The sequence below is a fragment of the Pelobates fuscus genome, chromosome 3, assembly GCF_036172605.1.
Source record: "Pelobates fuscus isolate aPelFus1 chromosome 3, aPelFus1.pri, whole genome shotgun sequence".
NCBI classification, from domain to species: Eukaryota; Metazoa; Chordata; class Amphibia; order Anura; family Pelobatidae; genus Pelobates; species Pelobates fuscus.
Genome location: NC_086319.1, coordinates 16,357,651 through 16,376,041, shown reverse-complemented (window position 1 = coordinate 16,376,041; position 18,391 = coordinate 16,357,651). Strand labels below are relative to the sequence as shown.

At 38.5% G+C, this 18,391-nt stretch overlaps 1 protein-coding gene across 3 annotated transcripts in view; it reads left to right on the top strand.

Annotated features, from left to right (window-relative positions):
- FGD4 (FYVE, RhoGEF and PH domain containing 4) overlaps window positions 1-18,016 on the top strand; it is a 154,448-nt gene extending 136,432 nt beyond the window's left edge. For all 3 annotated transcript variants that reach the window (XM_063446760.1, XM_063446762.1, XM_063446761.1), the window contains exons 6-17: window positions 2,008-2,153; window positions 2,529-2,685; window positions 3,555-3,693; window positions 4,780-4,838; window positions 6,643-6,789; window positions 8,185-8,357; window positions 9,820-9,850; window positions 10,363-10,452; window positions 11,414-11,539; window positions 12,791-12,934; window positions 13,869-14,009; window positions 15,859-18,016. In XM_063446760.1, the coding sequence (XP_063302830.1) occupies window positions 2,008-2,153; window positions 2,529-2,685; window positions 3,555-3,693; window positions 4,780-4,838; window positions 6,643-6,789; window positions 8,185-8,357; window positions 9,820-9,850; window positions 10,363-10,452; window positions 11,414-11,539; window positions 12,791-12,934; window positions 13,869-14,009; window positions 15,859-16,104 (1,599 nt within the window). In that variant the 3' untranslated portion in view covers window positions 16,105-18,016. The remainder of the gene's footprint in view (window positions 1-2,007; window positions 2,154-2,528; window positions 2,686-3,554; window positions 3,694-4,779; window positions 4,839-6,642; window positions 6,790-8,184; window positions 8,358-9,819; window positions 9,851-10,362; window positions 10,453-11,413; window positions 11,540-12,790; window positions 12,935-13,868; window positions 14,010-15,858) is intronic.
- The last annotated feature ends 375 nt before the right edge of the window (window positions 18,017-18,391 follow it).

Here is an 18,391-nt window from a genome sequence, read left to right as displayed (position 1 = left end):
ACAGTTTGAAGGCCACAGAACACAGTAGTAATGAAATGTTCTATTCATAAGAGACCTTGCACCTGGACATAAAGCCTGATATCATTGACCGTGTAAAATGACGCTTAGGACCCCCTTGTCCCCCACCCGTGTCCAGAATAATCCCACCTCTGATGGGTGGGCACGGGACTAACCTCTTAATTTTATTAACCAATAGGTAAGACACTAACTCCGTCACTTGACAATTAATCCAATTGATGATGTTTATTTGCTGATATTCTAATAATCAATGATGACGCAAAATGCCTCTTAAAAGGGCCTGCGCGCCCGCTTTTACCTCACTTGCCAATAAACTTTCTCGAAGTTATTTTAACCTGAACCTCGTGTGTCAGACTTAATTACTTCAGCGTATATACGCAATTTAATTTTATTGATTTGGACAGGAACAGATAGACTTTGAACATTTTGGTTTACTCTCAAAAAGTACCATAACACGCCCGGGCTACCCAGCGATCAAGCTACAAAAAGCACGCATCTTGCTAAGGGGTCCTCGGTGCACTGGAGGATACCCACTGTGAGCCTGTCCGACCCCTGTCCATTCTGGTAGCGGCTTGCGGCCTACACAAGCCTGAGCTGGGGGAGACGGCCGCTCTCCTAGCTCCTCGGACGAACGGAACGGACTCGGGAATAAAACTATTCTTCCCCCCCCCCCCTTCTGGACCGGTGGGGGTTATCCTGGTATCCACTGGCTAAAGCCTATACCGACCCTAAGCGACTATCACCCCACGACTCCTGATCGCGGCTGACTAATCTAAGATGGTGGTCATACCTCTGCCCTGCCAACCAAGCCTGAAACAGCCGATGGAGCCACGAGGAGGGGCCGCCGAACTGGTGCTGGAGCGCTTGGACGCGATCTTTGCTAACTTCTGGGCCAAGTTGGAGGCTCGTATCACAGCGACACCAAACCGACCTCCTGAGGGAGAGCAGCCCAAAGAGCTACCCTATAAGCTTGCGGAAAGCCCAGCAGCTACCGGGGGCCATCCTGCTACACACAGCGGCAAGAACAAACATCCCCCCCGCATGACTACCAAAAGGAGAAGGCACAAGAAACCACAGCGGCGGGCAACACTTTACCGAAAAGCCCAGCAGCGTGGACCTTTCTACCCACCTCGACCACAGAGCTCCAGACTCACCCGTCAGGGGCAGCGCGACCCAGAGAAAGTCCCCTTAAGCCACACGGCAGACGAGACCGACGGCACACGGAGGACACACCTGCTCCTGCTGCCGCTGCACCGCACACAGAGAGAGCAGGTGGGGGAAACAGAGACTGGTATCAGGCGTCCTCACTGTACTTGGACTTTAAGTGGCATAGTTTAAATGCCATAAACAGACTCACACCAGACCCAGTATAACAAGGGTATCAGCCAGTTATATTCTCCCAACATGATTTAACGTTGATTACATTCCTTTTTCTTTTTGTTGTTTTTTTTTTTTTTATATATTCATTTATATATTGCCCATGTTGAAACTAGCAATCCTACCGGTACTTAAAACACCCTCAGGCGATAATATTATATTGGTTACAGTAGAATCCTGTTTTACTATATCTACATGCGCCTTACGCTCAAGCGTAGTATTACTCCCACTCAAGCACGTTGTATTTTACTTTATTTTTCAATTTGTTATAATCTACTGTCTGTCTAGATGGCACACCCTCGAGTAAATATGCATGACCTGCATAATCTACACCAGTGCCTATAGCTTGTAAAATAATCCTTTACTATAACAAATATACACAGTATATGAAACCTCATTGCCTGATTATCGTTAAAATAAAAATAAAAATGTGCAGTACATGCCTCTTGAAATGCCTGTTTTTTACTGTCGTGGCATGAAAAAACCTGTATGTTTAACTTTTGCACACAAAAAATAAAGAATTAAAAAAAAAAAAACTTCTGCTTTCTATATTACATTTTTTTTCTATTTTTTTTTTTAAATATTTTTACAATGTTTTATTTTTATTTATAGACCTTCAATGACGCATTAGAGAAAGAGGCCAATAAAGGTTCTTTCCCAACAGAAGTTCCGAAAACCATATTCTCCAACATTAAATCTATACACAGTTTCCATAAAGAATTTCTGCTACCGGACTTGGAAAATCGAATGAAAGACTGGTAAGTGATGGATCCATTCTGGATAATCTATTTGGGAATATGTGTGAGCCCCTTGATTTTTTTTATTTATTTTTTTATTTGATTTGTTTCATTTGTCACCCTCATTTTTACAGGTCACTTAGTCACTACTGTAAATTCTCACAGGCAAAACCCAGAGCTTTATCAATCACTTATAAGCATAAGTTTCAATCATCCCTGTCCTGAAATATGTTACATGTGCGTCAGTGAGAAGCCATATACGTAAAGCACCAAAATGTATTATCCTCACAACAGCCATTGTAAACTTGAGTCTAAGTACCCTTTATTTATATATATATTTTTCATTTTTACCAGTAAAGGATATTCTATTTATTATTTTTTTTTCTTATCACATAGGTCGGCCAACCCTAGAATAGGAGATATATTGCAAAAGCTGTCTCCGTTTTTGAAGATGTATGCAGAATACATTAGGAACTTTGATAACGCCATGGAAATGTTGAAAACCTGGACGGAACGTTCCGCGCAGTTTAAACATGTGATTGACGAAATCCAGGTAAAGCCCTGGTACCCAGCCATCATTGGACCAAAACACAGCTCAATGAGAGACACATTCCCAAGGCACATCTACATACTTTTTTTATTTTACCTTAATTAGCAGCTATAAATATTACAGCTATACATTGTTTCAGCCACCTTGAGTTAGTATACTAAAAATAAGCTTACTAGCGCTATGATTATCAAAAAGAAATAGAACTCCTGCTTACTCTCACTGTAATGTGGCCCAAGTGGGTCAGATCTTTGTGGTAAATCCAGAAGAAAGGCTATAGAGTCCATTTATGTGGTTTGAAAATCACAAACATACAAATTATCTGTAGAAAATATAATAAGCCAAACATAATAAGCCAAACATGTAATACATTCATGGGCCCTTTTCATGTCCTAAATAGCAAGTATCCTCAAATTGTAACTTCTCATTTTCTAAACGGTTATTGCATTTAATTTAAAAATAAATTATATATATTTTTAAATGATATATATTGATTTATTTATTTTTTGTAGATAATTTAATTTTTTCTATGTGGCTGAGCAGCCGTCTTGGGTCAGGCGCTACTGTTAGGTTGAGCAGCATTAATCATAAAACAGTCTGACCCATTGCTCTGAGCTTTGACATATAGAAAGTGACATTTTCTAAAAAAGATTTGATTTCACTAAATGTACGAAACTTTTTTTTTTTTTTTTAAATGAGAAGTGAAAATGTGATGACTGAAGTACTTTAAGTATTTATTAACCCTTACTGCTCAGAAAGAATCCATGTTGTATTAAAATGCAGTGAGTGTCCTTCACCTTGCGCCGTGTTTACTTGGAGTGAATCTGTCCCAGTTGCGTTGGCGTTGTATAACATTCGCTCCTTGTTCTACGCAGAGAGATGATAAATGTGCCAGTTTAACCCTTCAGCATCACATGTTGGGGCCGGTCCAACGTGTGCCGCGATATGAAATGCTCCTAAAAGATTATCTGCGGAAACTCCCGCAAGACTCGCTGGACCGCAGAGATTCAGAAAGTACGTTAACATCGTTTATGTATATTAAAGCTTACAATTGCATTTAGGTGTGTACATTAAATTGCTCTAGACTTCTGTGATTTAAAAAAAAAAAATATTTGGTGTATAAATTCAATACACCAGGTTATTATTATTATATATTTTTTTCTTCTTCACTCACCCCGATGGGTTTACTTGTGTCCCTAGACTTATAAGGTAGTTCCTCTCTGGTTTGAGGATTTAGTATTTAAGCTACCTATTCTTCTTAAGGTGCACAATTCGCATTAGCTCTCGACCAACCTATCTGTGTGTGTATATAATTATCAAGTTCCTTAGTTTTCAGACGTTGACCCCTGCAAATTAGAATTAAAGTCTGGAGTCTGAATTACTATAGTAATACCTATCGACCGGGAATTTTGGATGTTAGCCACTTGGCTTAGTTTTTAAATTTCCATTTGTTTCTGACTTTCGGTTTGGGAATATATATATATGTACTGTCATCATTTTTCCATATAGGAATTACCACAGCTTTAATTCTCGATACATTATTACTTCCAATTGCATTAGGTTTCCAGGTCACACTCTGGTTTCTGGATTTCTCGTCCAGTAACCGGAGTATTTTTTGTAGTCTTACATATAGGGGTTAAGCCCCAGTACACTTCTGGAGTGTCCATTAGGTGTTTTTCTCTACAGGCTGGGGGGAGCAGTCTTGTCTCTGACTACCACCACTTGTAGACCTTCTTTTTTTTTAATTCAATATTAATTTTCTCTAGAAAGCTGGCGTCAAATGTATGAGTCTCCAATAACATTAGCAAATACAAACACAAAATAATGAAAACTAAACATGCTGAAATAATAAGGGGATTCTGAATGAAGAGCTCTTATTTACGCTTTGATCTATACAATGCCCCCTGGTGGCTGAGGCTGGATCTGATTCTTAAAGGGTTTAGTCTAGTCTGCGTATATACTGTACTGGAGTGGGGACCCCATACCTTGTAACTTTAGCAACAGCAACTGTTAATCCACAATAATAAAATCTGCTGTTCCCGAAAATGTTTACTTTTTCATTGTAAAGCCTTAAACGCCATCGTTCTTTTCATTCTGCAGAGTCCTTAGACAATATTTCAACAGCAGCAAGCCACTCAAATACAGCGATTCGGAGAGCGGTGAGTCCTCCTTTAATTGGTGATAATATCATGTGTACAATATGCTAATGCAGGCTGTTAGAATAGGGCTTTCTGCTCTGTGCTTGTACTCTGTCTCCGGGTGTCTCTGTCTCCGGGTGTCTCTGTCTCCGGGTGTCTCTGTCTCCGGGTGTCTCTGTCTCCGGGTGTCTCTGTCTCCGGGTGTCTCTGTCTCCGGGTGTCTCTGTCTCCGGGTGTCTCTGTCTCCGGGTGTCTCTGTCTCCGGGTGTCTCTGTCTCCGGGTGTCTCTGTCTCCGGGTGTCTCTGTCTCCGGGTGTCTCTGTCTCCGGGTGTCTCTGTCTCCGGGTGTCTCTGTCTCCGGGTGTCTCTGTCTCCGGGTGTCTCTGTCTCCGGGTGTCTCTGTCTCCGGGTGTCTCTGTCTCCGGGTGTCTCTGTCTCCGGGTGTCTCTGTCTCCGGGTGTCTCTGTCTCCGGGTGTCTCTGTCTCCGGGTGTCTCTGTCTCCGGGTGTCTCTGTCTCCGGGTGTCTCTGTCTCCGGGTGTCTCTGTCTCCGGGTGTCTAACTCAATGCTGGTCAAAAATCTCTCAAAATAATGGCCCAACATATCACTCTGTCTATTTATCTAGAACTTAAATAGAAACACTTACTTATTAATTATCCACAATAAGCATGTAAATGAGGGAGATTAAAGGAGATTCAGCATTAACGAGCAAATCCACTTGAAATCACTGGCAGAGTCTCTTACAATATATACAATATCCCCCTACACCTCTACTTCTAGATCTTGAACAATGCATTCTGGAGTAATGGGCTGGCAGCACCAGGGGGCTAGAAGAACCGTGATAAATGCAGCACTATGATCTTGTAGCCCAACAAGAAGAAACTTCATCCCATCAGCCTTGCCCTCTTTATAGGCCCGCAGATGACTCCCATATTATCAAATGTGGAATTGTACGAATACCTAAGGTGCTTGGCCAGTTATGGTCATGTCTGGAAACCCTGAGAAGTTTATAGAGCTTCTTGTGGAGGACATGGCATATAATGTGTTTACTATGTCCCTCAGGTGGACTGAGACTCCACAATTAGCTCGCCCTTCCTTTTATGATATTACCAAAGCTCACATTTTGAATGACCGGGAAGGCTACACAGTTCCATCTTATAAAGTCCAAGATGGGGAACACTGGCCTGAGCATTATTTGGAAATCTCTGCATAATTTCATAGCATTTTAAAGGGCCTTCTCTGTGTTAACTGTCCAATAGCTCTGTCAGGTTGCATACAATGAGGCTCCCAACTATTAACTTTCCAATGGAGTTAACCACCCCAAAAATCATCACGTTTGTGCATAACCCTTTGTGTGTCTTCTGTGTCCTATTTGAACAATATGCAGAGTTCAATGGTCATTTTGTCATAGGCGCTGTTAGTGCAGTGGTTCAAATTTGGGTCTTAAACCACATGTGAGAAAAAAAAACAAAAGAAGACACTGGACTTGAAAGAAAATAAACAGATAATTTTTAATTTTTTACTTTTAACATCTGAGACACGGATCCCTCTGTCTCTGCTCCCTTTCAGTAGTAGAATGATAATGAGTGGCCTAGACATTAGAGATTAGAGGACAGTGCTCCTCCTGGTGCTTGGGTGCTTGGCCAGCCTAAACTTTATCACTCCTAAAGATCTGTAGAATCACTAGGTAGCTTTAAAGCCGAACAGCTGGCTGGCCATCATAGCAAATTTAACAAACAAGCATTAGCCAGCACTGCATGTTCCCCGCATCCTTTTTTTGTAATCTCCAACCAACCTTGCTATTTTTGGCTTTGTGAATTTTTAGGAGAATTTAAAGAAGCTTTTGATGGTGTATGAGATGCTTGGAGAAGAAGAGGACATTGTGAATCCATCCAATGAGCTTCTAAAAGAAGGACAGATCCTTAAACTAGCTGCTCGAAACACGTCTTCCCAAGAGAGATATCTCTTCTTAGTAAGTTTTGTCATTGCATTTACTTTCTGCTTTATTAACAGTGAATAAATGAAATGTATTTGTTTTAGAGGTCAGATGAAGAGCTTTAACCCATTACAAATGAAGTAAAATAAAATAGGTGGTTTTACAGGCAGAGGGATATACAATTAGATGGAGTAGAGATCCCATCCAATTTGAATCCATCAATAACCGGCAGAACCTCCAACAAAGTACTATGGAGAGAGAGAACCCATGCGCTTACAATCTAGAAGAATATTGTAAATTGATACTTTAGGTTGTAGTGAGAAAATAAAATTGATAAAATATAAAGGCATACCGAATTGTGATATAAGTATTCCATTATAATGAGTACACGGTTAATCAGGTACGAAGTAAAAAACAATGAATATACCTTCAGTAAAGTATAAACAGAGAGCAAATAAGATTAAAGGGAAACAAAGAGTTTGTAGGGACACATGCATCAGAGAGCCTGGAGTGAAGACAATGTGTAGATGCGGATAGGATTGTCCAGTGGACAGGAGAAGTTAACAAGTGTGTAGTCTGCGGGTCTAGCTCAAGCACCGAGGGACAGTGACTGCAGGAATAGCAAAATAGGAAAGCAAGCTGGTCCCTTGAATGCAGGGAGTGAGCTTATTCTAGTGGTAGAGCTTTTAGGGACGGAAATTAACATACTGGAGAACACAGGAGTTAAGGGATGGACAATGGAGCAGACAGGAGAGGTATCGGTATAGCGTGACATAAATGAAGATCAATAGGCAGAAGCAAGGTTATGGCTAAATTTATACCCAAGTTAATTCTAGCGGAAGCCAAAGGAGTTCTGTAAAAGGGATTGGGGTAAGTGGAACAGGGCATGAAGAGTCTACAGACTCCAGCATTTTGGAAGTGTTGAACAATAGGGGAGATGCAGATGTCAAGCCTGGAGTAGATGAGGTAGTGGATAAGGACCAGAAGTGATGGATGGTAGGGTATACTAGAATATGTATCTACATGAGATTATGAGTATTTGGATACAATCATTAAAAGTGTACATTACATTTTATAAAGCTGCATTGCAGAATATGCTGGCCCTTCCTAAATAGGAGCAATACCATATTATTTGTTTTAAAAATATCCAATTATAATGCTTCTATAGTGCCATCTAGTGGCAATAAAAGGTACAGCAGTAGTTTGCTAAAATCACTCTCCGCACCCCAGGTAAGGTACCTCCTTGCAGCAACATATTGTTTAACCCCTTAAGGACACATGACATGTGTGACATGTCATGATTCCCTTTTATTCCAGAAGTTTGGTCCTTAAGGGGTTAAACTTGCTTTTTAAAAATAGATGATTATCACAGCCTAATCGCTAATTACACTGCTTTGTGTTTGATTGTTTTCCTGTTCTCTCTCTTTTCAGTTCAACAACATGCTGTTTTACTGTGTTCCCAAATTCAGCTTAGTTGGAACAAAGTACTCTGTTCGCACGAAGATCGGGCTCGAAGGCATGACGGTGGCAGAAACTCAAAACGAGGATTATCCGCACACATTCCAAATATCTGGCAAAGAGCGGACTCTGGAATTACAAGCCAGGTATGGTGGTCTTTAGTGAATACAGGGAATGGCTTACGTCCGTCCTCTGAGCAGCAATAGGTAATGAGTACATCGTAAAACGCCCAAAACCCTAATTATCAATGTAAATAAACCAATACATCTGCAAAAAGCATTAAAAACACTGAAAGCAGTCTCTAAATATTGCTACTTTCATCATAAAATACAGCTTGTCCTATCCTCTTTTTTTCCTTATCTTTCCGAGAATTCCTATTTTGCAACGTAAAAAAAAAAAAAAAAATTGCTGCACCTTACATCTTCTAATGACATATGTCTTTAATAAAATGTAACAGGAGATTTAACCAAAAGCTTTGTTAATTCGCTGATGATCCCACGTCTGTTACCGCAGCCTACACGTTATGGGTACTACTTGTGCCCCCCCCCCCACAGTCCGTAAATAAAACCACTTAGCTTGTCTTCCTTACACCCCACTGATTTTCACACCTCGCCCTTTGTTCTTCCTTACACTTCCTTCCTTCCTGAATCCCCTAGTATTCAATTAGAAAGAGCTTCACCGCCATGCCCCAATCTGTATATAGCAAAAATAATCTGGTCCAAAGAACCACACCTTCTTTAATATGAAAAACATACAGGAAGTTACAATGTTTCAGCAAATCACAGACTTTTACAGTCTACATTCTTTTTTAATAATTGTAGATTATGCTAACGTAGTGTATTTATAATCTTCATTTTAGCAATGACAGGAGGGGCAAGTATTTTGCATTGACTTTCTTTACTTAAAACTCCAGCAGCAAAGACAGGTCAATCAAAAAACTTTAACCAATCAAGAACAGTCAGACATCATATATATAAGTAAGGACAGGCCCTAATTCATATGTTTAATGCATAATATGAAGCCTCGAGTCATGTGGTAAAATAAACAATTACAAGCCACACTGGACCTCCTGCTCTGCCAGTGACCTTCACACATCCTCAATTCACGTCCTAACCCCTTAGTCTGACCTACAGGACATCTGGGCCTGCACTTTACAATGAACCAACATCCACATCCTATTAGGCATCCATTAAACCTCTTGTCCTTTGAGAAATATTTGAAAACTTTAGGGAATGATGCTGGCATTCCATTTAATTCCTTATATCAATCCATCCTTGTCTCTGCTCTCTCATCTGGTGTCTTCACTGAAGATGTTGCGGCTTATTCACAATTGCTAGCGAATGTCACATCGTTTTATATTCGTAGTATACTTCGCAATCCATCTCCTACTGGATAACGCACCTTACCCATCATAACATTACCCCCTTCTTTTAGATTGCAAGCCATTTTGAACAGAGCACTCATCACCTTCTGTTCCTCTTTGCTGAACACATTTAATTGCATTTAAGTATGTTCAATTTGCCCATTACACATCTCTCTGGAAGATGGGAATGCTTTAAAAACAATATTAATTTGCAAACTAATATTGGGCATTGTTCTATTTCACAGCTCCAAGCAAAATAAAGAAGAGTGGATTAAGGTAAATACATTTTAGAATTACTATTTAAAAGTGAAAAATCTGTTTTTTTAGACCTCTAAATTAAATTGATGTTTATAGGCTTTTGTTTGCATGTATTGCCAGAGAGCCCATCTGTGTTTTAGTACATATCGTGATGTTGCAGTTTTATTTTGTACATACCCATTTGTAGCACCCCTTTGCTAGTGGTTTGTCTAGTAACGTTATTGAAAGTTGAGCGTCACCTTAAGGTTCACATAATGATTTTCTTTCGCGATATTTTTGTGCGTAGTACATTACTGCAGGTCACTTGGTATGCACTGCATGTATCAAGAAGAGTTGATACAACAAAATGACGTCTGCATAAATGTACTCAACAGAATGAGGTTAATCAAATCTAGATTAAACATTTCTTCAGCTGTGATTCGGACCGGCAAGGACCGGATTTAGAGGAATTGGCTTGTAAATTTTAATATATTTGTTTATTGAGGCTTTATAAATAAAAACTTGGGTTTTGTGTTTGTTTAACTTCGCAGGCTGTACAGAGCGCTGTTGCTGCATTCCACCAAAGGAACGAAACTTTTATAATTGCCAAAAAAAATGAGGAGGTTCCTCTCGAAGTTTCGGTAAGTTAAGATAAGTCACCTGTTGTCCACCTCATTATTTGGCTTGCACGGTTTCACTAAAGTCCAAATGTTTGAGAATTAAATCTGAATGAAAACTTTGAGGCAAAAGTAGCTAATCAAATTCTCTAACTTTGCCATAGCCACAAAATAGCCATTTGTGCCGGTAATATTTGTTTTGTTTTTTTAATTTACATTTAATTTACGAAAATTCAGGCTTGAGTGGATAACCCCACAAATGCAGTTTATTACAATGTAAAGGGAAAATGAGTTGAAGTCAGAACCATTTATTATTTTTCAAGCTAATTTCTGGTAAAATAACGTTTTTAAAGCGTGTGCTACATTGACAGTATTTCAAGAAAAAAAATAAAAACACATCCAGCCACCTAGATACAGTATTCATAATTTTCAATTTGAGTAATTTTAGAAATTATTCATAATTTTATTTATTTTTTCCCCTAAATAAATGGGCTTCTCCAGGTTCCAGAAATTGAATGTTTCTTTTTTAATGCATATAATGAATTAACATAAAAATTGTGCATTAAGAAATATATTTTTAAAATGCTCTTTTGAGGCTAGTACAGGCAGTGCCTGAGTTTATATGTGCTCATCAACCCTCCCACCCCAAGCGGGCCAAACCACTAAGCTTTTTAAATTAATTAATGATTTCAGATAACATTTTTTTTTAATGGTGCCTATATTCACAGATCTTTTTACAAAGTACTTTGCAATGTGTCTTGTGTGTGAGCTAGTGATGGAAAGATTGTAGCAAGGAGTTGAAACAAACCATAAAGTGTCCCATTGGATCACGTGAAACGTTTTGTGTTTCAAAAGGTCCCTAGAAAGATCTTTGCAATTAACACAATATGTAGAAATAGCAGTTATTCAATATATTATTTATTTCAATACCATCCAACTCTGCCTGAATTTACTTGTTTTTTTTTTTATCTTGTGTTATTTTTAGAGAGCTGAGCTGGGCATAAGAGCCCCTCGGTGGATCAGAGACAACGAGGTTACCATGTGCATGAAATGCAAGGAGCAATTTAACGCCTTGACGCGGAGAAGGCATCACTGCCGAGCTTGTGGTTATGTACGTCTTTTAAAATGTAACAGTAGACTGTGTGTGTGTCTGTGCACGGTGACATGTTCTGCTATGGGTAATGGCTCAAAGGTTGGAATTGCATGGAGCAAAATCATCTGAAAGATTAACTGAACAGTGTGGACCCCATATGAGATTATTCTATGATAACAGAAGAATATTTAGTTTCAGTGTAGAAGAATTTGGGGGTTTCCTTTTTTTTTTTTTTTTTTTTTTTTTTAAGCATATACCTTCTGGAATTCATCTGTTCTGGGCCTCTTAGACTTTGATGGTTGGCCATTTATAATGCCTACCTGGCTCATAATACAAAAATAAAGCTTGGTCTATCCCTGCGCATACTTCCAATCTTTTCAAATGTGGTCCAAGATGCCAGATGGGGTAATATGTAGAATTGTCTTCTCCCGAATAAATGGTGCTGCGTTTTCTCAGACTATGGTCAAATGACCCAGCTGAGAACTTGTTGAGATGGACTGTTAATGATGCGAAATTTGATGGTTACAAACTTATTCAGTAACATTCCATTCACCAAGTTATAAAGTCTGTTAGATGTCCAGCTCTGGAGTCATTTTAGCTGGGGAGGGGGGTTAGGGATTAGGTTTTTAGGTTTAGGAAATTGGGGTCAGGATTCAGAGTTTTTAGGAACTGAGATTAATAGATTAAAGGTCAAGGCAAGTATTTTGGGATTTATGGATTACTTTTTAGGATTAGGAGTTAAGGATAGGGTTAGTGATTTCAGCAGTGATCAGCCTTTTATGTCAGGAACCTAAATTCTGTTCATGGCATTAAACAGGTGACCCATTCATTCATTTTAAAATTATCTCAGTGACCCTTTACTCAGCTACCATGTAATAAATAACAAAATTAATTCTGCAAAGCTCCTTAAATAGTGTGAGAGGGATCTCCACTGCAGGGGGGGGATAGCAGACGCTATACAACCAGATACCTGGGGTCTGACGGATGCAACCATTGGGGACCAACTGAAATAGCATGGGGACCCAATGTTTGCTCCTTAATAAGGGGTTATTAGAATGAAGGAATAGAGGTTTTAGGGTTACAGATTACAATTCAGGGTTATGGCCTGCATCATTATAGCAATTTAATGTGACCTATTACAAAAAAAAATATATAGGCCATTTTATTTGTAGTTTTCTACTAAATTTGAGCATCAAGTTGGCTGTGTGTCCAGATTGAAATGCCTCGGGCACATTTTAAAACGGGTTATTGTTTTCCTGTTTGTTCCAGGTTGTTTGCTGGAAATGCTCAGATTACAAAGCGCCGCTGGTTTATGACGGAAATAAAATGAATAAAGTTTGCAAAGATTGTTACGATATTTTACGAGGACATACGGACAGTGAAGAAAAGGAGAAAAAGAGGGGAATATTGGAGGTATGTACCCACAACATTACCAGAAAATGAATTTCAACCTTAAGACGAAAGTGGCGGAACTTGGAAAATAGCTGACTTGGAGAATGTTTCCGTATTAACTATATTGGCCTTAAATTGGGAAATTTACATTGAATTCAAGACACTTCTAACTTTATAGAATCTCCCTGAAAATCTACAACTAAAATTATTTTTTACAGTTATCGTTTCTTAGTGGGTTGACCTGTTTCAAGAAGAAACTTTAAACTTAAGACTTTAAATTCTTGAATCCCATTCGGCGTCATCACTAGTATAACACCAAACATGGCTATTGCTTCTCTAATGCTTCTCTGCTAAAGCATTTTATTCAGTGCTTCTCTGTGAGAAGCATTGGATTGGCAGAGTGTGCCTACTGTGGTCCATGTGGCATACAGCCACAGTACTTCTCTCTAAGAAAGCATCTGATTGGACCAGAGATCTTCAATACTCAGGGTCTCTCTGCAGACAGATCAGAGTGCAGGTGGGGATTGGCCAAGTGCCAAATTCCAGAAATGTTTTATAGATTTTTGTAGCTCTATTATACCAGTAATGTTAAATAAAACTCTAATGGAAAAAAATACATTTTTAATATTGGTATTCTATTAATCTCAATATGTGAAAAAATTGAATTATATATCATGATATGTTTACTCGTTAGATTAGTTATAAAATAATCTTATTTTAAGTCACTTATTTTTACAGAGCAATAGAATCTTGTAGGCATTCATGTCAAATGTGGCATTTAGCATTTAAAAGATGCTTATTCAGAAAAAGACAAAGTGCTTATTACAATGCTAATTTTGATATGAATCTTTTTTTTTTCTTTTCTGTAAAATGCATTAGTTTGGCATTTCAGGTAATTAGTGGTTTATAACTAGCTCGTACTGCACAGTATAAAGCGTTTCTTTACTATTCTCAGATTGAATCTTCCGAAGTTTCTGGAAACAGTGTGATATGCAGCATTCTCCACTATAACGAAAAATCCAAACCGTGGCAAAAAGTGTGGTGCGTTATCCCCAAAAATGAAGCTCTTGTTTTGTACATGTTCGGAGCACCCCAGGTAAACGCATTAACAATTCGATTTGCACATGGCGGCCCTTTTAAAATCTCTTGCTGTGTTTTTTTAGGACTGTGATGTCTGTGCCCTGTATATTTGAAATAACTGGTCTGCAAAACGCTTTATCTGCATTTACATTTTTTTTTTTTTTTTTTACTATTTTTATGAATGCTCTATAACATTTAACATATAAATATTTTTGTGACATCCCCTTCTCAATACGGTTATAAAAAAAATGGCAACTCCATACCATAAAAGTTGCAAGCCTTGTGATATCCATATCCCTCAGTGACTATAGTGTTGCTAGGGTCCTGAAATAACATCACAAAAAAAGGCCTATAGCGTAGCATGTCCCTGCCTCGCTATGGTATGTGACCCCCCTCTCTACCCACGTCAATGTAACAGTTATGCAATGCAATTAATATCCTCCTGACTCCTCCATAAAGAGTCCCACATCCAGAGGTTCAGCCCCCAAAGCCTCTCCCCAGCAATGCCTATGTAGAGGACTTTGTTTAGATAGGCAAATAATTCTTAGAGGACTCTCCTATGGGGAACATCTTGCAATAGCAATCTATCTGGTATCTGATAGACCACAGTCTGGCTAGGATTGCAGTCTAATAATGGAGTGTTCATAAGAGGTTGTCAGTTCAGTGGAAGTTATGACTATTTAGAGGTGACTTACTTCTGATCGGTAACTATCAACTGACTTGCACATCTTCAAACACTTCTTGCAAATACTTTTAATTCTGATTACTGGGGAAGGTTCTGTAAACCCATGTCAGGCTTTATAAGAATATACATAATGAGCCAACTAATGTGATTTCATAGTATATCTATCGTAATAAGAGGCATTTGCAACCTTCCATATTAAAGGGACACTATAGTCACCTGAACAACTTTAGCTTAATGTAGCAGTTTTGGTGTATAGAACATGCCCCTGCAGCCTCACTGCTCAATCCTCTGCCATTTAGGAGTTAAATCCCTTTGTTTATGAACCCTAGTCACAGCTCCCTGCATGTGACTTGCACAGCCTTCCATAAACACTTCCTGTAAAGAGAGCCCTATTTAGGCTTTCTTTATTGCAAGTTCTGTTTAAGATTTTCCTATCCCCTGCTATGTTAATAGCTTGCTAGACCCTGCAAGAGAATGTGATTCAAGTTCAATTTACAGATTGAGATACAATTATTTAAGGTAAATTACATCTGTTTGAAAGTGAAACCAGTTTTTTTTTTCATGCAGGATCTGTCAATCATAGCCAGGGTAGGTGTGGCTAGGGTTGCATAAACAAAGTGATTTAACTGAATTTAAGTGAATTGAGCAGTGAAATTGCAGGGGAATGATCTATACACTAAAACTGATTTATTTAGCTAAAGTAATTTAGGTGACTATAGTGTTCCTTTAAAGGCCTGTAGCTCATTGCATTTGGCATTTTAATGCAATATATTTCTCTGATGCATAAGGAAGAATTGGATAATTTTTCATTTAGCGCCTTAGGACCCAGTATTCAACTCTTGAACCCACAATGTCTCTTTCTGTAGTAAGAGTAATGCCTGATCCCCGCCTCTCCTTTGGATGGGAGGCCGTGTTATGCTCTGGGCAATGTTCTGCTGGGAAACCTCGGGTCCTGACATTCATATGGATGTTAATTTGACATGTATCACCTACCTAGAGATTGTTCCAGACCACGTACATGATTCCATTGCAGTGTCCGCAATCCTGCTATTCTGTCTATGGTCCTCAGTAGATTGGTCCTGTTGGCTAGACTCAGAACTAAAAATCATGTGTTAGTCTGTCTTGTACTTATAGTTTAAAATGTGTCGTCAGATTGACTTCATTTTTGTTTTTCTTTCAGGATGTAAAAGCTCAAACCACCATCCCACTTTTGGGTTATGGGGTTGATGAAGCTGGCTGTTCGGACATGCCACACAGCTTCAAACTCTCCCAGTCCAAGTTTGTCCACAGCTTTTCTGCAGATAATGAGGAACTCAAACAAAGATGGCTGAAGATTATCAACATGGCGGTGAAAGGAGACATGCCTGAACTTCCTGAGGAATCGAACAGCTCGTTGGATGGACAATCAGAACAGTCTGAGCAGTGATGCAGAAAGTTTCTACTTGGTATCAGAATGAAGAAGCTCCTACTGAAAGCCAGCATGAAGATGGAATTTATGCTCGATGAGCCAAAGTCAGCTTGTGTTCTAACCTCAAAGAGACAAAGAGCACGGTGACTTCTGCAGGGCTATAGAATAACAAATGCAAATGTTCTATCTTCAAGTTTGTGTTCCATTCAGCCGTTGAAATGTAGACTCCTATGTCCAAAAAGGAGAAATAACAAAAACTGCTATTTGACATATTTGTTCCTATATCAACCTAAGGAATAGTGGACAAGTCAATTTGTGACTTTGGATTTCCATCTTTCTACCCCAGCTTTAAATAAATGGAAAATGTATTCTATTGCACTACATGGTATTTTAAGAACATGCAGGAAGCAAGTAAGATATGTTTTCTGGAATGTAAGACTATTTTTGGAGAAAAAAGTGCACCTAAAAATAGCTACAATTTAGGTTTTGTTTTTCTCCATAAAATTTCCCCACATTAATTTTGCCTTGTCTTATATTCTGAAAAATACTGTAGATTCTGGAATTGGTGGGATTTGCATGGTACATTATACACCCAGTGGACTATCTTCGGTTAGGACCTGATGAATTTAGACATTCAAAGAGCGAAGTAAAAAGATAATTATAATAATAATTTTGCCATCAATCTATACAATATCCAAATAAATGAAGACATATTTAATGTCAATTTTGCACATAAATTAAGCAATCGTTAGTCATAAAGGAAAGGCACAAATGTAATGGTGAAAAAAAGCACATAGGGATTCAAAGTAGGGCCCCGGTCCTGCAGCCTGAGACTTGTGTGAAGACATGTCTACATTACACATTATAGATGGAGTTTCAGCCATACATCAGCACAACGAGTTATAATAAAATAATACATTGCTACCCATACCAATAGAATATATTTATAAAAAACTGTGAAATTGCCTGGTTTGACCTAGACACTCTTGGTCTGACACCTCAATGCTGTTTCTTTGAATTAAACCTCTGTTCTCTGAGCGGTGGATTCGATCCTCTTTTTTTCATGCGGTCATTACGACTGCCATTCCCTTTTTTTTGTAGACACTGCCCTTTGCAACTTGCGTCACCCCGTTTTGCTTTACACTAACCCCTTGCTTTGCCTGTAGAACTAACCCACCAGTGGACAGAGTTCGGTGTTTCTGGTAATAACATCGATTTGTCAAACTTGACAAACTCTTAGCAATTACAGACAGATTAAATAAAGTCTGTATTATTCGAAAAGTTGCCGTATTAGAATAGATTTATGGTTCTAGATTGTTCGGTTTGAATACTACCTTCCCCAAGACATATTTCCTTTTTAAGAATAGGTATTTTACAACTTTTGCGGAGCAATATGAACGTTAATTTCCAGCTCCATATTCACACATATTACCAGCAATCCAGTCATCTTTGTAAAATAAAAAACAGGGGACTCCTCACCTTGCTTCAAACCACCAGCAATCAATCAATGAAATTAGAGTACACACGATACCGAGTATCCAATCAGTATTAAACCATGTTACACACATGGAATGCTAACATTTGAAGCTGGGTTACTCAAATCCTTTATTCCCCTGTGGTTAAAAGTGCAATTTGGAGGCAAATTTAAATGAATTAAAAATAGTTTGTTGTCTTTAAAGGATTGGAAGATGGTTAAGCAGTTTTTAAGATATTATTTATTTATTTTTTTGCAATAAATTTCAAACTACTGCCCACATGGGCTTTATGGCAAACAAAGAAACTGATTATTTTTCACACGCAGTGTACCGCGATGGTCAGATTGCAACACAGGGTAAATGGGAAGAATAGTCAGGTTAGTGAAATTGGTTTCTTAAAGGTACAAACAAGGACTTTATTGTCTAATAATCTCATGCATTGTAGATATATTGCATTAAAAACAAATATTTAAGTAAATTAGTGAATTACAACTGCTAGCCAAAGCCATTATTTTATTAGTTAATTAAACACGATAGCCTGGTTTTATGTTTAAAGGAGTGGAGCAAAATGGGTTTGTGCCCTATTCGAAAATCATGCATTTGGAATCCTAGGGAAAAGAAAAAAACTCCATAATAATAATTTAATGTTTAAAACGGTGTAACATTAGTTCCTAATCACTAAATCAGAACACTGTCTGTTTGCAGTGGATTTTCATTGACTGAACAGACATTTTATACCCCAACAATAGAAACTTCTTTGATGCTGGGAAGAGTCTAATAAAGTTGGTTTGCGGATAATGTTTTGTTAACATAGAATATTTCATGCATAT